This window comes from Geotrypetes seraphini, chromosome 17 (assembly GCF_902459505.1).
Source record: "Geotrypetes seraphini chromosome 17, aGeoSer1.1, whole genome shotgun sequence".
Lineage (NCBI taxonomy): Eukaryota > Metazoa > Chordata > Amphibia > Gymnophiona > Dermophiidae > Geotrypetes > Geotrypetes seraphini.
The window spans coordinates 23131695-23150768 of NC_047100.1; the positions used below are offsets into that span (position 1 = coordinate 23131695).

At 42.4% G+C, this 19074-nt stretch overlaps 1 protein-coding gene across 28 annotated transcripts in view; it reads right to left on the minus strand.

The window, feature by feature from the left end:
• Positions 1-19074, minus strand: part of MAGI1 (membrane associated guanylate kinase, WW and PDZ domain containing 1) — a 466555-nt gene that overhangs the window by 130626 nt on the left and 316855 nt on the right. For all 28 annotated transcript variants that reach the window (XM_033926036.1, XM_033926027.1, XM_033926019.1 and 25 more), the window contains 4 exons: positions 13197-13254; positions 10136-10227; positions 7240-7329; positions 3259-3441 (listed from right to left, as the gene is read on the minus strand). In XM_033926036.1, the coding sequence (XP_033781927.1) occupies positions 3259-3441; positions 7240-7329; positions 10136-10227; positions 13197-13254 (423 nt within the window). The remainder of the gene's footprint in view (positions 1-3258; positions 3442-7239; positions 7330-10135; positions 10228-13196; positions 13255-19074) is intronic.

Genomic DNA, 19074 nt, shown 5'->3' on the forward strand with positions numbered 1-19074 from the left:
TTTAACTGGCTGTGTGCTAGTGACATTAGAGAATGGCCATGATTTAAAAAATACAAAAAAAGGTCCTTTTCACAGCTGGGATTAAAAAAAAAAAAAAAGTGTCTTTTAACATGTGGGAAAAACCTTTTTTTTTTTTTTTTTACTGCAGTTTAGTAAAAGTGTCCCATGACGATTTCTGGCCACAACACATAAAAAATTCACTCTGCGATTAAAGCCAGACTATATATTCCAGACCAATTTTGCATTGTTTGTTAAACAACAACTTAATTCATTTCTTGGCTCTCTTCCTCCCTCTGTTGGAATTATTTTTGCTCAACCAATTTTATTTTCCTTACTCTTTTTATTATGTTGAATTTAAGGGGCACATTTGACGTTGCTAAGAAAGCTGTTATTAATGCTTCATTTTCTAGAGCAGGGGTGTCAAGGTCGCTCCTCGAGGGCCGCAATCCAGTCGGGTTTTCGGGGTTCCCCCAATGAATATGCACTGAAAGCAGTGCTTGCACATAGATCTCAAGCATATTCATTGGGGAAATCCTGAAAACCCGACTGGAATACGGCTCTCGAGGACCGGAGTTCCTTACCCCTGAACTAATAACTTCGTTGAGTACAGGGATCTCAAAGTCCCTCCTCGAGGGCCGCAATCCAGTCAGGTTTTCAGGATTTCCCCAATGAATATGCATGAGATCTATGGGCACGCACTGCTTTCAATGCATATTCATTGGGGGAATCTCGAAAACCCGACTGGATTGCGGCCCTCGAGGAGGGACTTTGGCATCCCTGCCTAACTCTAGGATTATTATCCAGAAACTCTTGGAAAAGACCAAAAACGTTAGTTGTCAATAAAGCTGAGGGACCGTTAGGAAGTTGCTAACGGATTTTCTTTTTGTTTCAGCATTTGGCTGATGTGATCAGGACCTTGGGGGAATTCCCTCTAGTACTGGAGATTTTATTTATTTATTCATTTATCGGGATTTATTTAATTTAATTCATATATACCGCTAATAACCGTGAGGTTTCTAAGCGGTTTACAAAAATGATGCATTAAAGATACAAAAAATAAAAACTGAATAAATAAAATGGAAATTCCCTAACTGTCCCAAAGGCTCACAATCTAACTAAAGTACCTGAAGAAACAGTATGAAAAATAAAAATAAAAAGACAGAGGTAGAGATAGAGATATAAATGAAATATTCCCAACAAGTAATGAATAAATAATTTAAAGATAGAATTAAAATAATAATTAAACTAAACAAAATAGAGATAAAAATAAGCATAGAGAGAAACAGAAACACACTCCAAAAAAGCTTCAAGATCTTTGACTTGTAATTATTATGATCATTTAACACCCAGATCTTAAATGCCTTTCCGGAATACATCATATCCCTCTCCCTCTCCATACCCACCTCCATCACCACCCCAATTCACTTCAACCACCATTCCCATTCTATTCTCTAACTGCCGTCAACCCCAGTTCCGATGGCTATCATCTTTATGAACCACCTTTATGAAGAGATTTACCTAAGACAGTGTATTGTGGTTTAATCTAATGCTAATGTTTGTATTCTAAACAAATATTTTTTCCTCAATGGGTCAGTAAAGGAATCAAAATAATTATGATTTGTTTCCTTTGTATATTTCCCCTTTCCCGAGGGGTTTTATTTTCATCTTGTCTCTTCTCCCCAAGTTGTGGACTGTATTATATGATTTATATGGATGTTTAAATTTCAATTCTTAGTATGTAATATGACTAAGAGAACAATATATTTCTGTATTTCTTTAAACATCTTGTATAGGATGCATTAAAATGATAAATAAATAAATTTAAAAAAAAATAATAATAATAATTATGATTTGAATTTTTATATGGAAACAGCTTACACCATTTAGAATCATGTAATCATTCTGTAAATTAATGCTCGTTGAGACAGTATTACGGATTCTCCAAGTCCAGGAACGGTCACTTTCTATACAAGTGCAATGTTCTCTGGTGTTTTCACTTGTCATCCTTATTCCTTGTGGTTAACAGCACCAGTCTCTCCAGCCTTGTCATTATCGGAGACAGGATGCTGGGCTTGATGGACCATTACCCAGTGTGATGTGTTTTATGTTTTTATTCATTTTCTTCAATAATCTGTTTATGGCTGATCTGCTTGGAGATTCCTTGTACTTAAATTTGCTCTCTGCTGTTCTACAGCTCAAAGACATACTGCTTGGAGAGAGAAGTATTAGAGAATGACACGGGGAAAAAATGTATCACTGTTCCCGCCCTGTCCCCGTGAGCTCGTCCCTGCCTCGTCCCCGCGAGTTCAGTCCCCGTCCTGCAAACTGTCAGATCCCACCTGCACAAGCCTCGAATAGTTATGATTTTATACTGAACTTATTTTATTAAAGTACAAAAAGAGACTATTCTGTACAATTGTCATTTTATAAACACAAATAAAACAGAGCAAGGATCAACAAAACCCCTGTCTCCCCTCCCTTTCACAAATATCTCCTCCACTATTATGAAAACTGAACAAACCAAATTACTACAGAATGCTACATAGAAAAATCAAGCTGACAGAATACTTCAGTCACCCATGACAGGCATAGTGTTAGGGGAGTGCAACTAGGGCAACTGCCCCCTGGTCAGAGAGAGAGAGCCCTAAGCCAGCTGGAAGCTAAAGAAGCACAGCCTGGACTTTGCGGTCCCCAGTTATGTCTAATACCAGCCCTAGCAGGATACATATTTCAAATCTGAAATATTCTAATCACAAATTATAAAATAATTTTTTTTTCTACTTTTGTTGTCTGGTAATTTTATTCTTCAAATCACATTGGTCTCAGGCTTTGGTTTTGGGTTCCTCCTCTCTTCATCGTGGCATGGCTAGCTCCTGAAGGTAAAATAGGCCCAAGAGGAGCTAGGGAGATGCCGAGTCTAACACGGACGCAATTTTTTTTTTACCATAGGAGCAAAACTTTTCACTGCTTCCACGGGGCAGTGATAGGCCTTGTCCCCATTCCTGCGGTAAACCAGTTGCAAATATCCCCCATTACTGCGGATTTACTGTGGTGACCACGGTTTACCACGGTAAACGGTCCCCATGTCATTCTCTAAGCAGTATCCAGATAAATTATCAGGTCTCACAGACGGAAATGACACCAGAAACAATACGGTAACATACACGTGTGTGTCTGTACATCTTCTAGAAACCTTTTCTATACAGAAAAAAAAAAAAAGAGGAAAGTGCTACTCTAGAAATAAAGCCTTTACCATACCTGTTTCCATTTTGCCATCTAGTGCTGCAGGGCCATCAAGCACCAAACTTTTTATCTGAAGAAATTCATCTGGTTCATCCCCTCCAACAACAGTGAAGCCAAAACCTCTACTGCTTTTCCTCAATTTTGTGTGAATGAACTTTCCTTTTAATTCTGCTGGGTTTCTTGTGAAGAAAGGTTTTCCTAACCAAAAATAAATTATAAATACTTACTAGGTATCTTCCAAACGCCAACATTAAAACTAGAGTACTTTAGTTTTTGAAAATATCTAGAAACATATAGGCTGCGGGTAATTTTCAAAACATAAGTGTGGTCAGACTTTATTTTGAATTTCAAAGAATAAACTTTATGGAAAAGTACATGCACAAATGTCAAACCTATCTGCCTTCATTTTTCTACGTTTCTGTTCAATTCCTGATGCAATCTCCTGTTTGGATCTCTACTCCTGAAGACTTTGTTTAGTGAAACACAGACTGGTGTTGAGAGAGAGACTTTCCATGTTCTTTAATCTTGTGAAGACAGTTGATTAACAGAAGAAGATGCTTTTTTTGTCATCAACAGAACATCAGAGGATCACAAAGCATTTAAGTCTACACTTCTCCCTCCGAATCTGTGGTTTCAGTATCCGCGGATTCGATTATTTGCGATTTTTTATTTTTTTTAAAAAAAGCTAATTCCGGACCTTCCCTACCTCCCTCCTGGCATCCCAGACTTGGTGGTCTAGCGAGCTTTCGGGGCAGGAGTGATCTTCCTACGCTCCTGCCCCGTGCAGATCACTCATAGCAAATGGCTGCCGTGAGTTCCCGTCGTAGTCTCGAGAGACTACGGGAACTCACGGCAGCCTTTTGCTCTGAGTGATCTCCAAGAGGCAGGAGCGTAGGAAGATCGCTCCTGCCCTGAAAACCCGCTAGACCACCAGGTAAGGTCTGGGATGCCGGTAGGGAGGCGGGGGTGGGTTAGAGCCGTCTGAAAAGTTATTTGCGGTTATTCACAGTTCGCGGTCCGGCTCTGCACCTAACCCTCATGGATACGGAGGGAGAAGTGTATATCTTTTGAACCGGAATTCAAGACGGTGATAAACCACTTGCACTTGGGATACAGGGGTGTTCTCTGGACATTGGGTGCATGTATTTATGAGCAGCAACAATGACTGTAGTTAATTATTTTATAAGTATATTAAATTTTCACTATTAAAAAATTTATTCTTGATTGTTATTGATATTTAACAGACTTTTTTTTTTTTAACGAATTCTTGCAAAAGGTGGCTGTGCATTTATGTAATACCCTAATTGAATTTTTATTAGCCTATTAGCAGGGGACATGCTTAAGCGGTTTATCTCCTCCTGATATGGGACCAAGTCTTGAAGTTTGAATTCTCACGGATCTTGCTGTCATACCTGGTCCCATGGCAGTTGGAGATACGGCGCTTAAGCGTGTCTTCTGCAGCAAAGCCGCATCGGGAATTGAATGACAGGATCGGAAGCTGCTGGAGGTAAGGAGCCTCGAAGCTAGGCTGACATGCCAGAGCATCACCACCACTAGCGTTGCCGTGGCAACTGTAGTGCAGAGTCTTCAGACCTCCCCTGTGGTAGGAAATTTCCTCACTTGTTCATTGAAGGCTAAGCTACTGGTTTTGAGAAAAGTGGCACCTAGGAAAAAGAACGCAGGAAGCTCGATCGCAAAAGAAAAATAGTTTCTTTTCGGAATAATTTTTATGAGTATTCAGGGAGTCATAAAGGCCGACTTCTTCAAATAATCAAGTTGGCAGATTCTTGGCTCAACCGATTCCTTTTTTTCTCTTTTTCGCTTAACATTTTTCCTGTTAAGTTTTAACTTGTCATCCACTCACACCGAAGTTTGTATATCACAGCTAGAGAACAAAACTGCCAAGTGCCAGGTCATTGCCAAACATGTCCCAGCCTTGTTTTCAATGGCTCCATTTTATTAACAAAACGTTTTTGTGATCAATTTTTTCTGCATCTATTATCGCATAGAACACTTATAAATAGAACAGCTGCCACTAACCCCCTCATTCCCCCATCCCCCCTTTTGCAAAAGTGTAAGAGCTGTTACCGCTGTGGCCGTCGCTAAAAACCACAGTACACTTTTGTAAAAGGGGGAGGGGTTAATTCTGAACTTTGACACAACCAAAAATGTGCACTAGGCCTCAAGTACAACCAAGCTTTAATAGAGGACCCAATACGGTTTTGATACTCCAAAAAACCAGACTTAACCAACGTAGGGCATTCTAAAAAAGAATGCAATAGCGAACCCTGCAGGCATAGTGTCCCCTTGCAGGTATTTTTCTTTTCTATAATTTTGGGTTTTTGTTTAGATAGGCCTGGCATATTGGATGGTTAAATTCTAATGTGTGGTAAGTTTAGTTACACTGAATTCTTGCTCTTACAAGTCCAGTTGGCCTATGCTGGTATTTCATATTTCCTGAGTGTGCTTCTGGAATATTTGAAGTGTTGGGCTCCTGTTTTGCAATGAAAATAAAAAACCCTTATTCTCTTATCTTAAGGTCTAATTTTAGCATTAAGTTAGGCACCAGGAGACGCTGTACTTAACTGATTTAATAGGTTTTAACAGGTGCGGTAATTCACCGTTAAAAAAACAATTAAAAGCTTGTTTAAATAAAGGTGCTGGTAGATGCCTACAAAGGTAGGCATTGTAATCGCATCTAAGGAGACATCTAACGGTCCCTAAGGTCAAAATAGGGGTGCTTAGGGGTGGAGATGGCCATATGCACCATTAGACTCGACTCTCAAAATAACTTAGGGCTCCTTTTACTAAGCAGCATAAAAGCATTTTACTACGGGCCGGTGAGTTATATGCTCTTGACGCTCATTGAATTCCTATGAGAGGCGAAGCATTTACCTCGCCGGCCCGTGGTAAAACGCTCTTATGCTGCTTAGTAAAACCCAGTGTTAGGCAATGGTAATGTAGGCCATAAAAACCTGGCCTCTATTACAGATGCCTAAGTTTTGGGGTAGATGCCATTAGCCGTGAATCTTTAAACGGTGCCTAAGCGTAATTGACGTGTGGCAGGTGCCATTTTTGTAGGCGGCTGCTAATTTAAGAACCATTTACATAATCTGGCCCGTAGGGCCTGATTCTCTAACCGTGCATCCCGATTTTAGGCAAGGAACATGTTTTGTAAAACAAAAAACTTAGGCGACAAAGGATGCCTACATTAGAGGCATCTATCGCGCATCTACGGAGACACATAGGGGGCGCTTATGGATGCCCAAGGCCTACACCTTAAATGTAGGCCTGTAAATTGCTGGCCTACATTTAAGGTGTCTGTCAGGAAAACTAGCTGCGAGTCTGCAAGGGACGCTGATGTGCGATTGACACGCGATCGGTGGCCACCTCTTAGGCAGCCTCCGAGATCGGTGTCCTTTAGAGAATTAGTGCCAAAAAGGTAAGCACTCAAACCCAATTATTTTGCACAGGGGTCCATTTAGTTTCCCAACTCCCAAAGTTAGGCACACAAGTCCTTTGAAAAGTTCCTTCTCGGAGAACGAGTCGGCAAACGCAACAAACCGAGTCAAAAACTTGAAAGACTTTCAGTAGTCTCATCGCCCACCTCAGGCGAAAGGTATGAGAATATATAGTTCCAATATTCCTTTGATTTTATTATTTAGGAGCATAATTATCGACACGGGCTACCATTAAAAAGTGGTTTTTTACCACTAACTTGTGCTCTTTTAGCACAGACCCCCATTTTATGCAAAGAGACCTAGTTACTAATAACCCAGCTTAGCAATAAAATAATCCATCTTAACAGTAGACTAACTTAGTAACTCACCCCCCCCAGCCAGCCTCTCCCTAGTTACTAATAACCAGAGGTAACAGTAAAATAATACATCTTAATGGTAGCTCACATTGATAACAGTCTTCCTTATGGTCAAGCTACCCTACTGAAGGCATCTTAATACCAAAACAAATAGCTAAAGGAACTTTATTACACTTTACCATGAGCCGGAACTTCTCGAAGTGCCTCTGGGTTGGTAGGAGGATGTTTAATAGGAGGAGGAGCAACGGTTGGATGGTCATCCGCCCATTCTAGAGTTAAGATAAAAAAATTTTAAAAAATATGCAGTAGATGTTTATATTTATTAAAATTAACAATAGTTCAAAGCAGTTTACAATAAAAAAAACATTGTTAAAATGAAAAGAACTCCATAAAAATATAGACTTGACCTTTCTCAAGCTTACATATACATTATTACACTTCTCCCTCCAATTTCGCTGTGATAGGGGATTAACAGACCCGTGAATACAGAAAAACCGTGAATAACCTTTTCATATGTTATTCGCTGTTTTCTGTTAAAAATCCATCGCGAATACGGTGCAACCACGAATAACATGGTGGGGGAGACCGGGCCTGTTCCTGAAGGAGAGGCAAAACACGGTGAAGATAGCGTAGGGAATCGGCAAATTCGCTATGCGAGCTGACGTAATTTGGGGGAGAGGAGCCAGCATGCTAAAACCCGTGAATAATCGAAACCGCAATGGCTGAAACCGCAAATACGGAGGGGGAAGTGTACATACAACAAAAAATTTTTTTTTCTATATTAAGAAGGGTAACACTCTGAGAACTTCCTAAGAAATTAATAAATATGATCGTTAAAGGGTATTTCATCTCCATAGGCTAATTGAAAGAAATGAGTCTTTAATAATTTTTTAAAAACCCAAATGGTTCACTAGCTCTCCTTTTACAAAATTATCTGAAGAATGCAAGGTCAAAAATCATAGACAAGCTGATCTCCTGCCAACAGGAAATAAATGTGTTCCTTCAACCACCCAATAACAACCAGAGATGACCAAGGTATCCAAGCTGGCAAAAACTTTTAACAGGAAGCTTGCATGGAACACACTTCAAATGAGCCCGACACAGGCTGCGTTTCAGCAATGCCTCCTTCAGGGGTTCACAATCTCCTTAAATTGTAATACTGTATGTAGTCCACAGGCTTCCGATAATCGCCAGGGTCCCTATAAATGCACCTGTTTAACTTTCAAAATCCTATATGGTATCCTCCCTCCCTTTATCCCTCTTTCTTGGAATTCCTCAAACCTTAATACCACCAGATCCTCCCACAAATTAAAACTATCCTTCCCCTCACTAAAAGGCATTTCCCACACAGGAAAACTAGGGACCTCCCTCCACTTCAAAATCACTGAGCTCTGGAACAACCTTATCTCCCCTCTTCGGAACTTGAGCTCTCTCCAAGTTTTCCGCAAACATCTGAAAACCTGGCTTTTCTCAAAAAATGTAAGTCTCCCTCCAACTTAGGAATCAAGGAAACTCTTATATCTTAGCATCCCAAGTCCTCTAAATTTTCTTCACACTTCTACCTCTAACCCTCTGTTGTAGTTCTTTCCTATTTCTCCTACTGCAAACCGCGTCGAGCTCTACGGATTAGATTAGATTAGTCTGCTTTTCCATTGGTACATAATCTAAATAACAGACTGCACACAGTATTACAATTTAAGGAAATTGTGAACCCCTGAAGCAGACATTTGCTGAAACGCAGCCTATGTCGGGCTCATTTTGAAGTGTGTTCCATACGAGCTTCCTATTAAAGTTTTGCCAGCTTGGATACTTTGGTCATCTCTTCTCATTTTTGGTTGATTGTAAGGAGTCTGCCCTTCTTTGCTCTTCTTCTTTTCCTTCAACCAATACTTGGAAAAAACATAAGTTCATTCAAATTAGGGCCATGAAATTGCCAGCCATTGACTTAATCACATCCAGTTTAAGATGACCCACAAAAACAACTGCTCAAAGCAGAACTCATTTAATAAGAACAGCCATACTGGGTAAGACCAATGGTCCATGTAGCCCAGTTTCCTGTTTCCAACAGTGGCCAATCCAGGTCAGAAGTCCAAATAGTAGCAACATTCCCTCCTACAGATACAAGGCAATCAGTGGCTTCCCCCATATCTGTCTCAATAGCAGACTATGAATTTACTTTTCCTTCAGGAACTTATCCAAACCTTTCCTAAACCCCAGGTACACTAACTACTGTAACCAGGTCCTCTGGTAATAAGTTCCAGAACTTTACTATTCTTTGAGTAAAAAAATATATATATATTACCCCCTATTCGTTTTAAAAATATTCCCATGTAATATGCAATGAAGGGATGGTGAGGCAATTTATCTGGGAGCTTTGGCCCCTTTGCCTTCGTGTCTCTGAGCATATTTCTGAGTTCGAAGTGTTTGTGCTTTACTACTAATAATCTGAGTATTACAATCATTGAGTGATTTTTGTTTTCATATATTACGTTTTAATCACTCTTATTATAGTACCAATTTATTTTGGTCTTTCCCTACACATTGGGCAGAAGATTTCAGCACACTGTCTATAAGGACACCCAGATTGTTTTCCTGAGTGCTGATTCCTAGCACCAGTAACTATGATTTGAATTATTCTTCCCGAAATGCTTATTTAAACCACTTTGAATATTGACTGTGAATTGACTTATAGATTACTGTGATCAAGATCCCTGTAGGCCTTCAAAAATGCATGTAAAAACCCTAGTTGCTCAACTAATATAGTATTTCTTCAATGCCTTGGATGAATTTCTTCAAAAAGAAGATAAATGAATTCTAATAAATATATAAATAAAACACATTTATGGTTCAATATACATTTGTTCATAAATGGACTTCGGAAAATACTTTTGTTAACTACTTTTACTGTAGTAAGCCAATTGGTATCCAGTCCTTAAAAAGATTCCTATAGCAGTAGTCTTAAAAATCAGTGTAGCTATAACAATGTATAATTCAACATTTTAATGAAGATTAAACATAATATAAGGTTCAAGAAAGCATATACCCTATCCAGAATATGTATCAGTTGGGTCTAACCTTCTGGTTGTGGTGGCTGCTGGTATTCAAGTTGTTTCTTTCTTTTGGCTTCTAGAACTGGATTTTCGTACTGTGTCTTCCTGTTTATGTGACTAGAAGACAAAAAGGCATCAATAAATTAGAAAATCCTTTGACATCTTTGGGAAAAACTGGAAGGCAAGGGGAAAGTAATAATCAAATTCATTTGTATGGGTAAAACAAGGTCTGAACAGCAAAAATTAATTGTTTGTAAATTGCTACAAACCACAATTAGTCTAAAATGCTGTTGCAAGGTTTTTACTGGGGAAATCGTGTACAGAAGGGACAATCCACCTACATGAATTTTATTAGCCACCAGCTAGAGAATGACACAGGGACAAATTTTTCCCCGTCCCCACGGGAACTCAATTTTCCTGTCCCAGCAAGTTCTTTTCCTGTCCCTACTCCATTTCCTGCAAATTCTGTCCTCATCTGCACAAGCCTCAAACACTTTCAAATCATAAGTAGCAACGTTCTAGAGCTCAGATTGTGATGTCATAATGCCTCCTTCCACCAATGCCTAAGCTCCGTCCCCATCTGCACAAGCCTCAAACACTTTAAAATCATAAGTAGCAACGTTCTAGAGCTCAGATTGTGATGTCATAATGCCTCCTTCCACCAATGCTTAAGCTCCGTCCCCATCTGCACAAACCTCAAACACTTTAAAATCATAAGTAGCAACGTTCTAGAGCTCAGATTGTGATGTCATAATGCCTCCTTCCACCAATGCCTAAGCTCCGTCCCCATCTGCACAAGCCTCAAACACTTTAAAATCATAAGTAGCAATGTTCTAGAGCTCAGATTGTGATGTCATAATGCCTCCTTCCACCAATGCCTAAGCTCCATCCTCATCTGCACAAGCTTCAAACACTTTAAAATCATAAGTAGCAACGTTCTAGAGCTCAGATTGTGATGTCATAATGCCTCCTTCCACCAATGCCTAAGCTCCATCCTCATCTGCACAAGCCTCAAACACTTTAAAATCAAAAGTAGCAATGTTCTAGAGCTCAGATTGTGATGTCATAATGCCTCCTTCCACCAATGCCTAAGCTCCGCCCTCATCTGCACAAGCTGAAGACGTTCTTCACTGGTTCCAAAAATAACTAGTTCCTCTTGCCTTTTACAGGTGTTTGTAAGAAATATATTTGCTGATATGCTGAGACAAACTCATCCAAACATTTCCTCATAACGAAGACCTGCCTGAGGTGGACATTAAGCATAGAATTATCCGCCTCTGCGATGAGCACTTGAGACGCTACTATAAGCGACTTTGATGCCAAGCTAACCATATGCAACGAGCATTGCTCTTTCTTCCCTGACTGCGCAGGAGACTTCCACACTGAGCATCTTCTCTTCTACCAAGCACATTTTATTTGGCTCAGACTGTGATATCTCATATAGCGATCTCTGCTCCATGTGAGCTCTGCGGTGGGTATCGAAGGTGTCAACACCTTTTGTGCTGAAGGTTGCTCAAGCTTCGTTTTATTGTAGATTGTCTGGAGCTCTCAGGATAGGTGATAAATCGAGCTGAAAAACCTATAAATAAAGTGGCTACTGTCTGCCCCAAGGATGAAGGTGCTGTCTTTGAAAGCTTGTCAAAAATTGTATTAAGTTAGTTCAATAAAAAAAGGTTTTCGCCTTATTTTGTTCCTTTTCTTGTTTTATTTCCATTTCCTTCCTTTAAAGTGGACTAATATGACAACCACGCTACTTTATCCACAGATCACTGTTTCATTTTGGGATATAATCTCCTCCCTCTTTTCTTTGACATTCCCCTCTTTCAGTTTCTCTTAAGAAATCTACACCCTAGAATGTCTCATTTCTTTCTTCATAAAAAGACAATTCAAGTTTATTTTAAAATTTCTTATACCGCCTAATCAAGTCTTCTAGGTGGTGTACAAAAAACACCAAAACAATGCGCCAATTAAAATACAATATGAACAAAGACAAACCAGGGGAAATGACAATTTATAAAAGACATTGGTGAACCGGAACAAAAGGGAAGAAGGGTTGGAACTACAATTGATAGAAAGAAAGAGAACATTCAAGAGAAAGAACAAAGGGAAGGGGAACTGAAGGTAGAAACCTTTCCCGAATCTAAGTCGTCCTTCGAAGCCCCCCACCCAAAAGCTTCTTTAAGCTTTTTGGCCTTGGATTTCTTTGAAAAAGTGTTAACGGACTGAAATCCCCACATCTTGTAGTTTCCAAAGTGAACTTGTTCTAAATGACTTCATGACACAGCGGTCTAACCCAGACGGCAGCAGTACTTCTGGTGGGCATCTGTGCTTGACATTTTTCATCTGGAAAACCACTGTTTGAAGCCCCTGGCCACAGAATACTGGCATGTTCGTCAAGTGGTTTTGCAAGGTCAAGATTAACCCCCTGTTTTACAAAGGTACGCTTCGGAGTCTAGCCTCCCTCCAACTCTTCCGAAAACATTTGAAAACTTGGCTTTACTCTAAAATATAATTGACCTCTCCCTATTCAATATACTAAGTCCCTCTAAACTTTCTCTTTACTAAGTCCTTCTACTTTCGTTGGAGTTCCTTCTATATCTATTCCTGTAAACCGTGTCGAGCTCTACTTCTGCGGAGATGATGCGGTATACAAACTTAGTTTAGTTTAAACGTTAACACGGCCATAGACTAACATGCACGCGTTAGAGTTTGGCACGCGCTAATTGGTTCGTAAAAGAGGGCCTAAGTTTTAGGCTATTTTTTATGGGTAAGAGACTGATGGGAACGAGGGAAAAAGAGAAAATGAAAAGAAAGCATTTTAAACTACTCTTAAATTTATTCAAACTTTGTTCAGCTCTTAAGTATAAAGGAAGTGCATTCCAAATTGAAGGCGTGCCATTACAGAAATGATATATGCGCGACGAGTGCATAAGTAGCACCCCTGTGAAATGTTACATTGCACACCAACTCCTAGAAATAAAATAATCTGTTTAAATAGCTCAGTGTAGCATAATAAAATACAAGTAAATTTGCAAAAACATTGTTAACTGAAACACTCATTGCTGGCATTTCAAGCAAAGACTTACTCTACATAGTAGACACCGTATACAGGGTCTTCAATTTTTTCCCAACCATTAGGTAATTCTGGAAATAAGAAAAAAAAAAAAAAAAAAAAAAAACCACACAACATAATGATAACCAAATTCCAAAATATCAATATTCTTATATTACACTTACAGCTCCTTTTGCAAAAACACGGTAGTGATTATCGCATGACAAATGCGACACAGCCCATTCCTTTGCTATAAGGACTGTGTCGCATTTGGCTTTAGTAGTCTATTAGTTTGTGCAGCAAAAGAAGTATTTCACATGCAACTAATTTTTATAAAATTCTAAGAGAAAATATTTAAAACAGTATGTGGCATTGTTTTTGTAGACATACTACTCCTTAGAAATCTAATAAAATTAAAAATTTACATATTCAAAATGCTGAATATTAGATCATTAGATGAATTTTTTCAGCCTTAGAAATTTTTAGTTCAAAATAATGTTTGCCATCTTTCTTGTGTCAACTGGTGGTTTTATTGTTGTATCACAAAAGAGCTGGAGTCGGCAATATCTTGTTTCTGTACTTCTAACCTGTAGGTAGAAGGGTGTCATGTTTACCAACTGGCTCTTAGGGGTCCTTTTACTAAGGCGCGCTAGTGCATCTTAGTAAAAGGACCCCTCAGTGATGTAGAACTACAGTACATTATTATGACAATCTGATTCACTTTATTTCCTTATTGAATGATACAGAAGTCAGATATGAGGGACGTTCAGTTTATCTACCTCAGTAGGAAAGAGAAGAGTTTTCAAAAAAATGTTTTTGCTTTATTTTTCAATATAGTCCCCTGATTGCAGGATCATCCGCTTTTCCTGCAATGACTAACCCCTTTGAAAAGGATTCTTCTGCTTGACCTTCAAACCAGGACGTTACAGCTTCCTTGACGTCTTCATCACCTGAAAACCGCCGTCCACGGAGAGATTTCTTCAAAATACAGAACGGGAACCAATCCAAGAGCGCCAGTTTAGAACTGTAGGATAGATGGTTCAGCTGCTGAAACCCACATTCTCAGATGGCAGCTTGTGATTGTCGTAACGTGTGCATTGTGGCGAAGAAGCAGCATTCCACCGCGCAGACTCCATTTTGGACTCAGGACCTCTGTAATAAACTCAAGTCTCATCTCCAGTCACCAAATGATGAAAAAAAATGCACTTGGTCTTCACGGAGCCATCTCCAAGTTCTTCTGACATGCCCAACTTTTCATGAATTATTTTCCCATCTTTACCTGCGGAGATGCCCATTTCTTCGGCTATCGGGAAACCTTAATTCATCTGACAAAATTAAATCCTCGACTTGCACATTTCTCTGAAAGTTGCTTCCACAAGCCATCCAGTGTGAGGGTCATCTTTAATGGACTCTCTACCCCGCTTAAACTGCTTCCTCCAAAATTTTACTTTATAGGATGATAAAGCAAACTCACCATAAACTGCTGTCACGCATTCATGGATCTCCTTTGGCTTTTTCCCTTCTTTTGTGAGAATTTTTATCACTGCACGGTGCTCCAAATCTAGCAGTTTCTGACTTGGTTTGCACGAGGACTCTCCTGACAGCCTAGCTCTTGGAATGCTAGACTCACTCCGAGCCACAATTTGCATGATTAACCTTGAGACTTGTTTCTACATGCTTGCTATTTTCTTTCATAATCAAGTTGATAAATTATTGAATGCCCCTCCTACGATTCAAAAGCCAAGAAAATTTACTTGTTTCATACTTTGAAAAAACATTTGGTGAAGAGGATCGACATTTAGGCGATTGAGGCTTAATTTAGCTCTTGAACTTTTCCGAAGATGCGTCTTACCGACTGCTAAACTAATAATGTTCCTCATAAATCTTCAAATCTAAAGATACGTTAAATCAACATGAAATAAAAAATACATTTTTCAGAGTAAGTGGTGGTATCCTACTTTCCCAGATCAAACCAAGAAATGATGAATAAGTTTCATAAAAGTCTTTACGAATAAAGGTAATGCAGACAAAAAAAACACACATTAATAGGTTGTGGTGTGGACCTGACAGTCCTGTGTTTAGGTTATAAATAACCTCCTTCGTGCATTCCAAATCGTTGTGATAATCGACATGCCATTTCTTTAGCAATATTTTTTTTGGCATGTTATTTAACATTCAATTCACCTAATTTCACACTGTCATAATCTTTATTACTCCCATTTACATTTATTTCCACTGCGTGGCAACCATTACCCTCACGTTTCTTTTCTTCGTAATTTTACTTGTACATTCATATATTTACATATTCCCATAGGACCCCGAAAGGAGGTTATTTACCAATACCTATTACCGTATTTTCTCGCATATAACGCGCACGTTATACGTGGTTTTTACGTACCGCGCACACCCTTGCGCGTTATACGCGTGAGCGCGTTGTACAAAATTTTTTTTACATAGTTCCCCCCCCACGTCTGATTCACACCCCCCCCCCGTAGGACCGCTCGCACCCCCACCCCGAAGGACCGCTCGCACGCACTCCCACCCGCACCCCCACCCTGAAGGACCGCTCGCACCCCCACAGCCTCCCGACCCCCCCCCCCATCATGTAGAAGCTCCTACCAGTGTCCTGCTGCTTCCTCTTGGCGGTCCTGACACGATCGGGGCAAGAGGGAGCTCAAGCCCTCTTGCCCCAGCCAACCGCGGCACCCCCGACACGATCGGGGCAAGAGGGAGCTCAAGCCCTCTTGCCCCCCTGACTCCCCGACACGATCGGGGCAAAAGGGAGCCCAAGCCCTCTTTCCCCGCCGACTCCCCAACTCCCCGACAATACCGGGCCAGGAGGGAGCCCAAGCCCCCCTGGCCCTGGCGACCCCCCCCCCCCCCGCTAGTTGTTCGGGCCAGGAGGGAGCCTAAACCCTCCTGGCCACGGTGACCCCCCTACCCCCACCCCGCACTACATTACGGGCAGGAGGGATCCCAGGCCTCCTGCCCTCGATGCAAACCCCCCTCCCCCCAACGACCGCCCCCCCCAAGAACCTCCGACCGCCCCCCCAGCCGACCCGCGACCCCCCTGGCCGACCCCCATGACACCCCCACCCCCCTTCCCCGTACCTTTGTATAGTTGGCCGGACAGACGGGAGCCAAACCCGCCTGTCCGGCAGGCAGCCAACGACGGAATGAGGGTGGATTGGCCCATCCGTTCCAAAGCTCCACCTACTGGTGGGGCCTAAGGCGCCTGGGCCAATCAGAATAGGCCCGGGAGCCTTAGGTCCCACCTTGGGGCGGGGCCTGAGGCACATGGGCTCAACCCGACCATGTGCCCAAGGCCCCGCCCCCAGGAGGGACCTAAGGCTCCCGGGCCTATTCTGATTGGCCCAGGCGCCTTAGGCCCCACCAGTAGGCGGAGCTTTGGGACGGATGGGCCAATCCGGCCTCATTCCGTCGTTGGCTGCCTGCCGGACAGGCGGGTTTGGCTCCTGTCTCTCCGGCCAACTATACAAAGGTACGGGGAAGGGGGGTGGGGGTGTCGTGGGGGTCGGCCAGGGGGGTCGCGGGTCGGCTGGGGGGGCGGTCGGAGGTTCTTGGGGGGGGCGGTCGTTGGGGGGAGGGGGGTTTGCGTCGAGGGCAGGAGGGCCTGGGATCCCTCCTGCCCGTAATGTAGTGCGGGGTGGGGGTAGGGGGTCGCCGTGGCCAGGAGGGTTTGGGCTCCCTCCTGGCCCGAACAACTAGCGGGGGGGGGGGGGGGTCGCAAGAGCCAGGAGGACTTGGGCTCCCTCCTGGCCCGATATTGTCGGGGAGTTGGGGAGTCGCCGGGCAAAAGGGCTTGGGCTCCCTTTTGCCCCGATCGTGTCGGGGAGTCGGGGGGGCAAGAGGGCTTGAGCTCCCTCTTGCCCCGCTCGTGTCGGGGGTGCCGCGGTTGGCTGGGGCAAGAGGGCTTGAGCTCCCTCTTGCTCCGATCGTGTCAGGGGTGCCGCGGTTGGCTGGGGCAAGAGGGCTTGAGCTCCCTCTTGCCCCGATCGTGTCGGGGAGTCGGGACCGCTAAGAGGAAGCAGCAGGACACCGGTAGGAGCTTCTACATGATGTGGGGGTCGGGAGGCTGTGGGGGTGCGAGCGGTCCTTCAGGGTGGGGGTGCGGGTGCGAGTGCGTGCGAGCGGTCCTTCGGGGTGGGGGTGCGAGCGGTCCTGGGGGGGGTGAATCGGACGTCGGGGGGGGGGCATCAGGCTTTCAGGGTGGGGACAGGACTTCAAGGGGGAGAGGAGAGTCGGGCGGGCGAAAGGAGAGTCGGGGTGGCCAGAGGAGAGTCGGGGCGGGCGAAAGGAGAGTCAGGCGGCGACGGGAGAGTCGGGCAGCATGCGCGGTATATGGGTGTGCGCGGTATATAAAAATTTCTGTACATAAATTTGTGTTTTTTGCGCGCTATACCCGTGTGCGCGTTTTACACGGGTGCGCGTTATCTATGTGAAAATACGGTACTGTGGGGGGTTTTGCCTGTGTTGCCTTTATTTGTGAAGACTTTTATTAAACACTTGTTCATCAAGACTATCGTTTCCACAATTTTGTTTGCATCTTACTTTCCACCCTTTTATCAAGCTGCGCTGCCGAGGAGCGTGAGCAAAATGCCGAGCCATCTATTCTATTCCTAGAAACAGAGACACGTGATGGCAGATAAAGGCCAAATGGCCCATCCACTGTCTCCTCTTCTCCCTATTGGCTAAGGCTCTTAACACTTGCATTGTGATGTCATAGAGCTTTATAGTTATAGAAACATGATGGCAGATAAAAGCCAAATGGCCCACCCTTTCTGCCCATCCGCAATAACCATTATCTCTTCCTCAAAGAGATCCTACGCCTATCCCAGGCTTTCTTGAAATAAGACGCAGTCTGTGTCTCCACCACCTCTTCCGGAAGACTGTTCCACGCATCTACCACCCTTTCTGTAAAAAAGTATTTCCTTAGATTACTCCGGAGCCTATCACCTCTTAACTTCATCCTATGCTCTCTCATTCCAGAGCTTCCTTTCAAATGAAAGAGACTTGACTCATGCAGATTTACACCATGTAGGTATTTAAAAGTATTCCTATGTGTGGCTTGGCATTTAACGAGTGCCGCTTTGTAGTGCGGCTTGATAAAGGGGGGGGGGGGGGGTTATTTTTTATATGTATTGTCTTTAAAAAAATTGTACCATGTTACATTGGTTTTAGTATTTTTGTTCAATGGCCTCACATAACACTAACTCACTAGACTGATAAAGCGACACAGAAGAAAAATTCTCAGCTGAGGAGACAGAGGAGGTTTAATACAGTATAAATCTTATACGAAATGCCACCGTATCTCTTTGAAGCATATCCTTACATTCTTCGGTTTTAGATATGCCTTTAAGCAGTATCTCAACAGTACCATCTAAAAAAAATATATGAACTGCTCAGCTGAATGGAAAATGCAATTTCAAAGCGTCCATGTAACAAAAATCAATAATTCTAAATACAGAACTGAGATTTGCTCCATCATTTTTGTACTGGTACGCAGCATGGTCCTTTTCAATTTTGATTGTTCCTCTCCTAGGGGCGGTAAAGCGCCGTGAGCCTGATTCTATAAGAGGTGTCCAAGTTAGATGCCGCTAGGCCTAGACTGGGGGGGGGGGGGGGAGAGACGCTTAGCCGAGTTCCGCACAGAACTCAAAATTGATTAATGAGCTTAATTGGCGTGGTAATTGAACATGTCATTAAAAACTAATTTTAAAAAAAGTCAGAAAACAAATTCAGAGTTCTGCATGGAACTCGGAGCAGCATCTTGCAACGCCTACTGACGCCTACCTACTAAGTTGGCATGATAAGGGGCAGAGAATAGGCGTGCTATAGAAACATGAAGGCAGATAAAGGCCATTAGGACGCTTAGTGATGCCTAAGTTGAT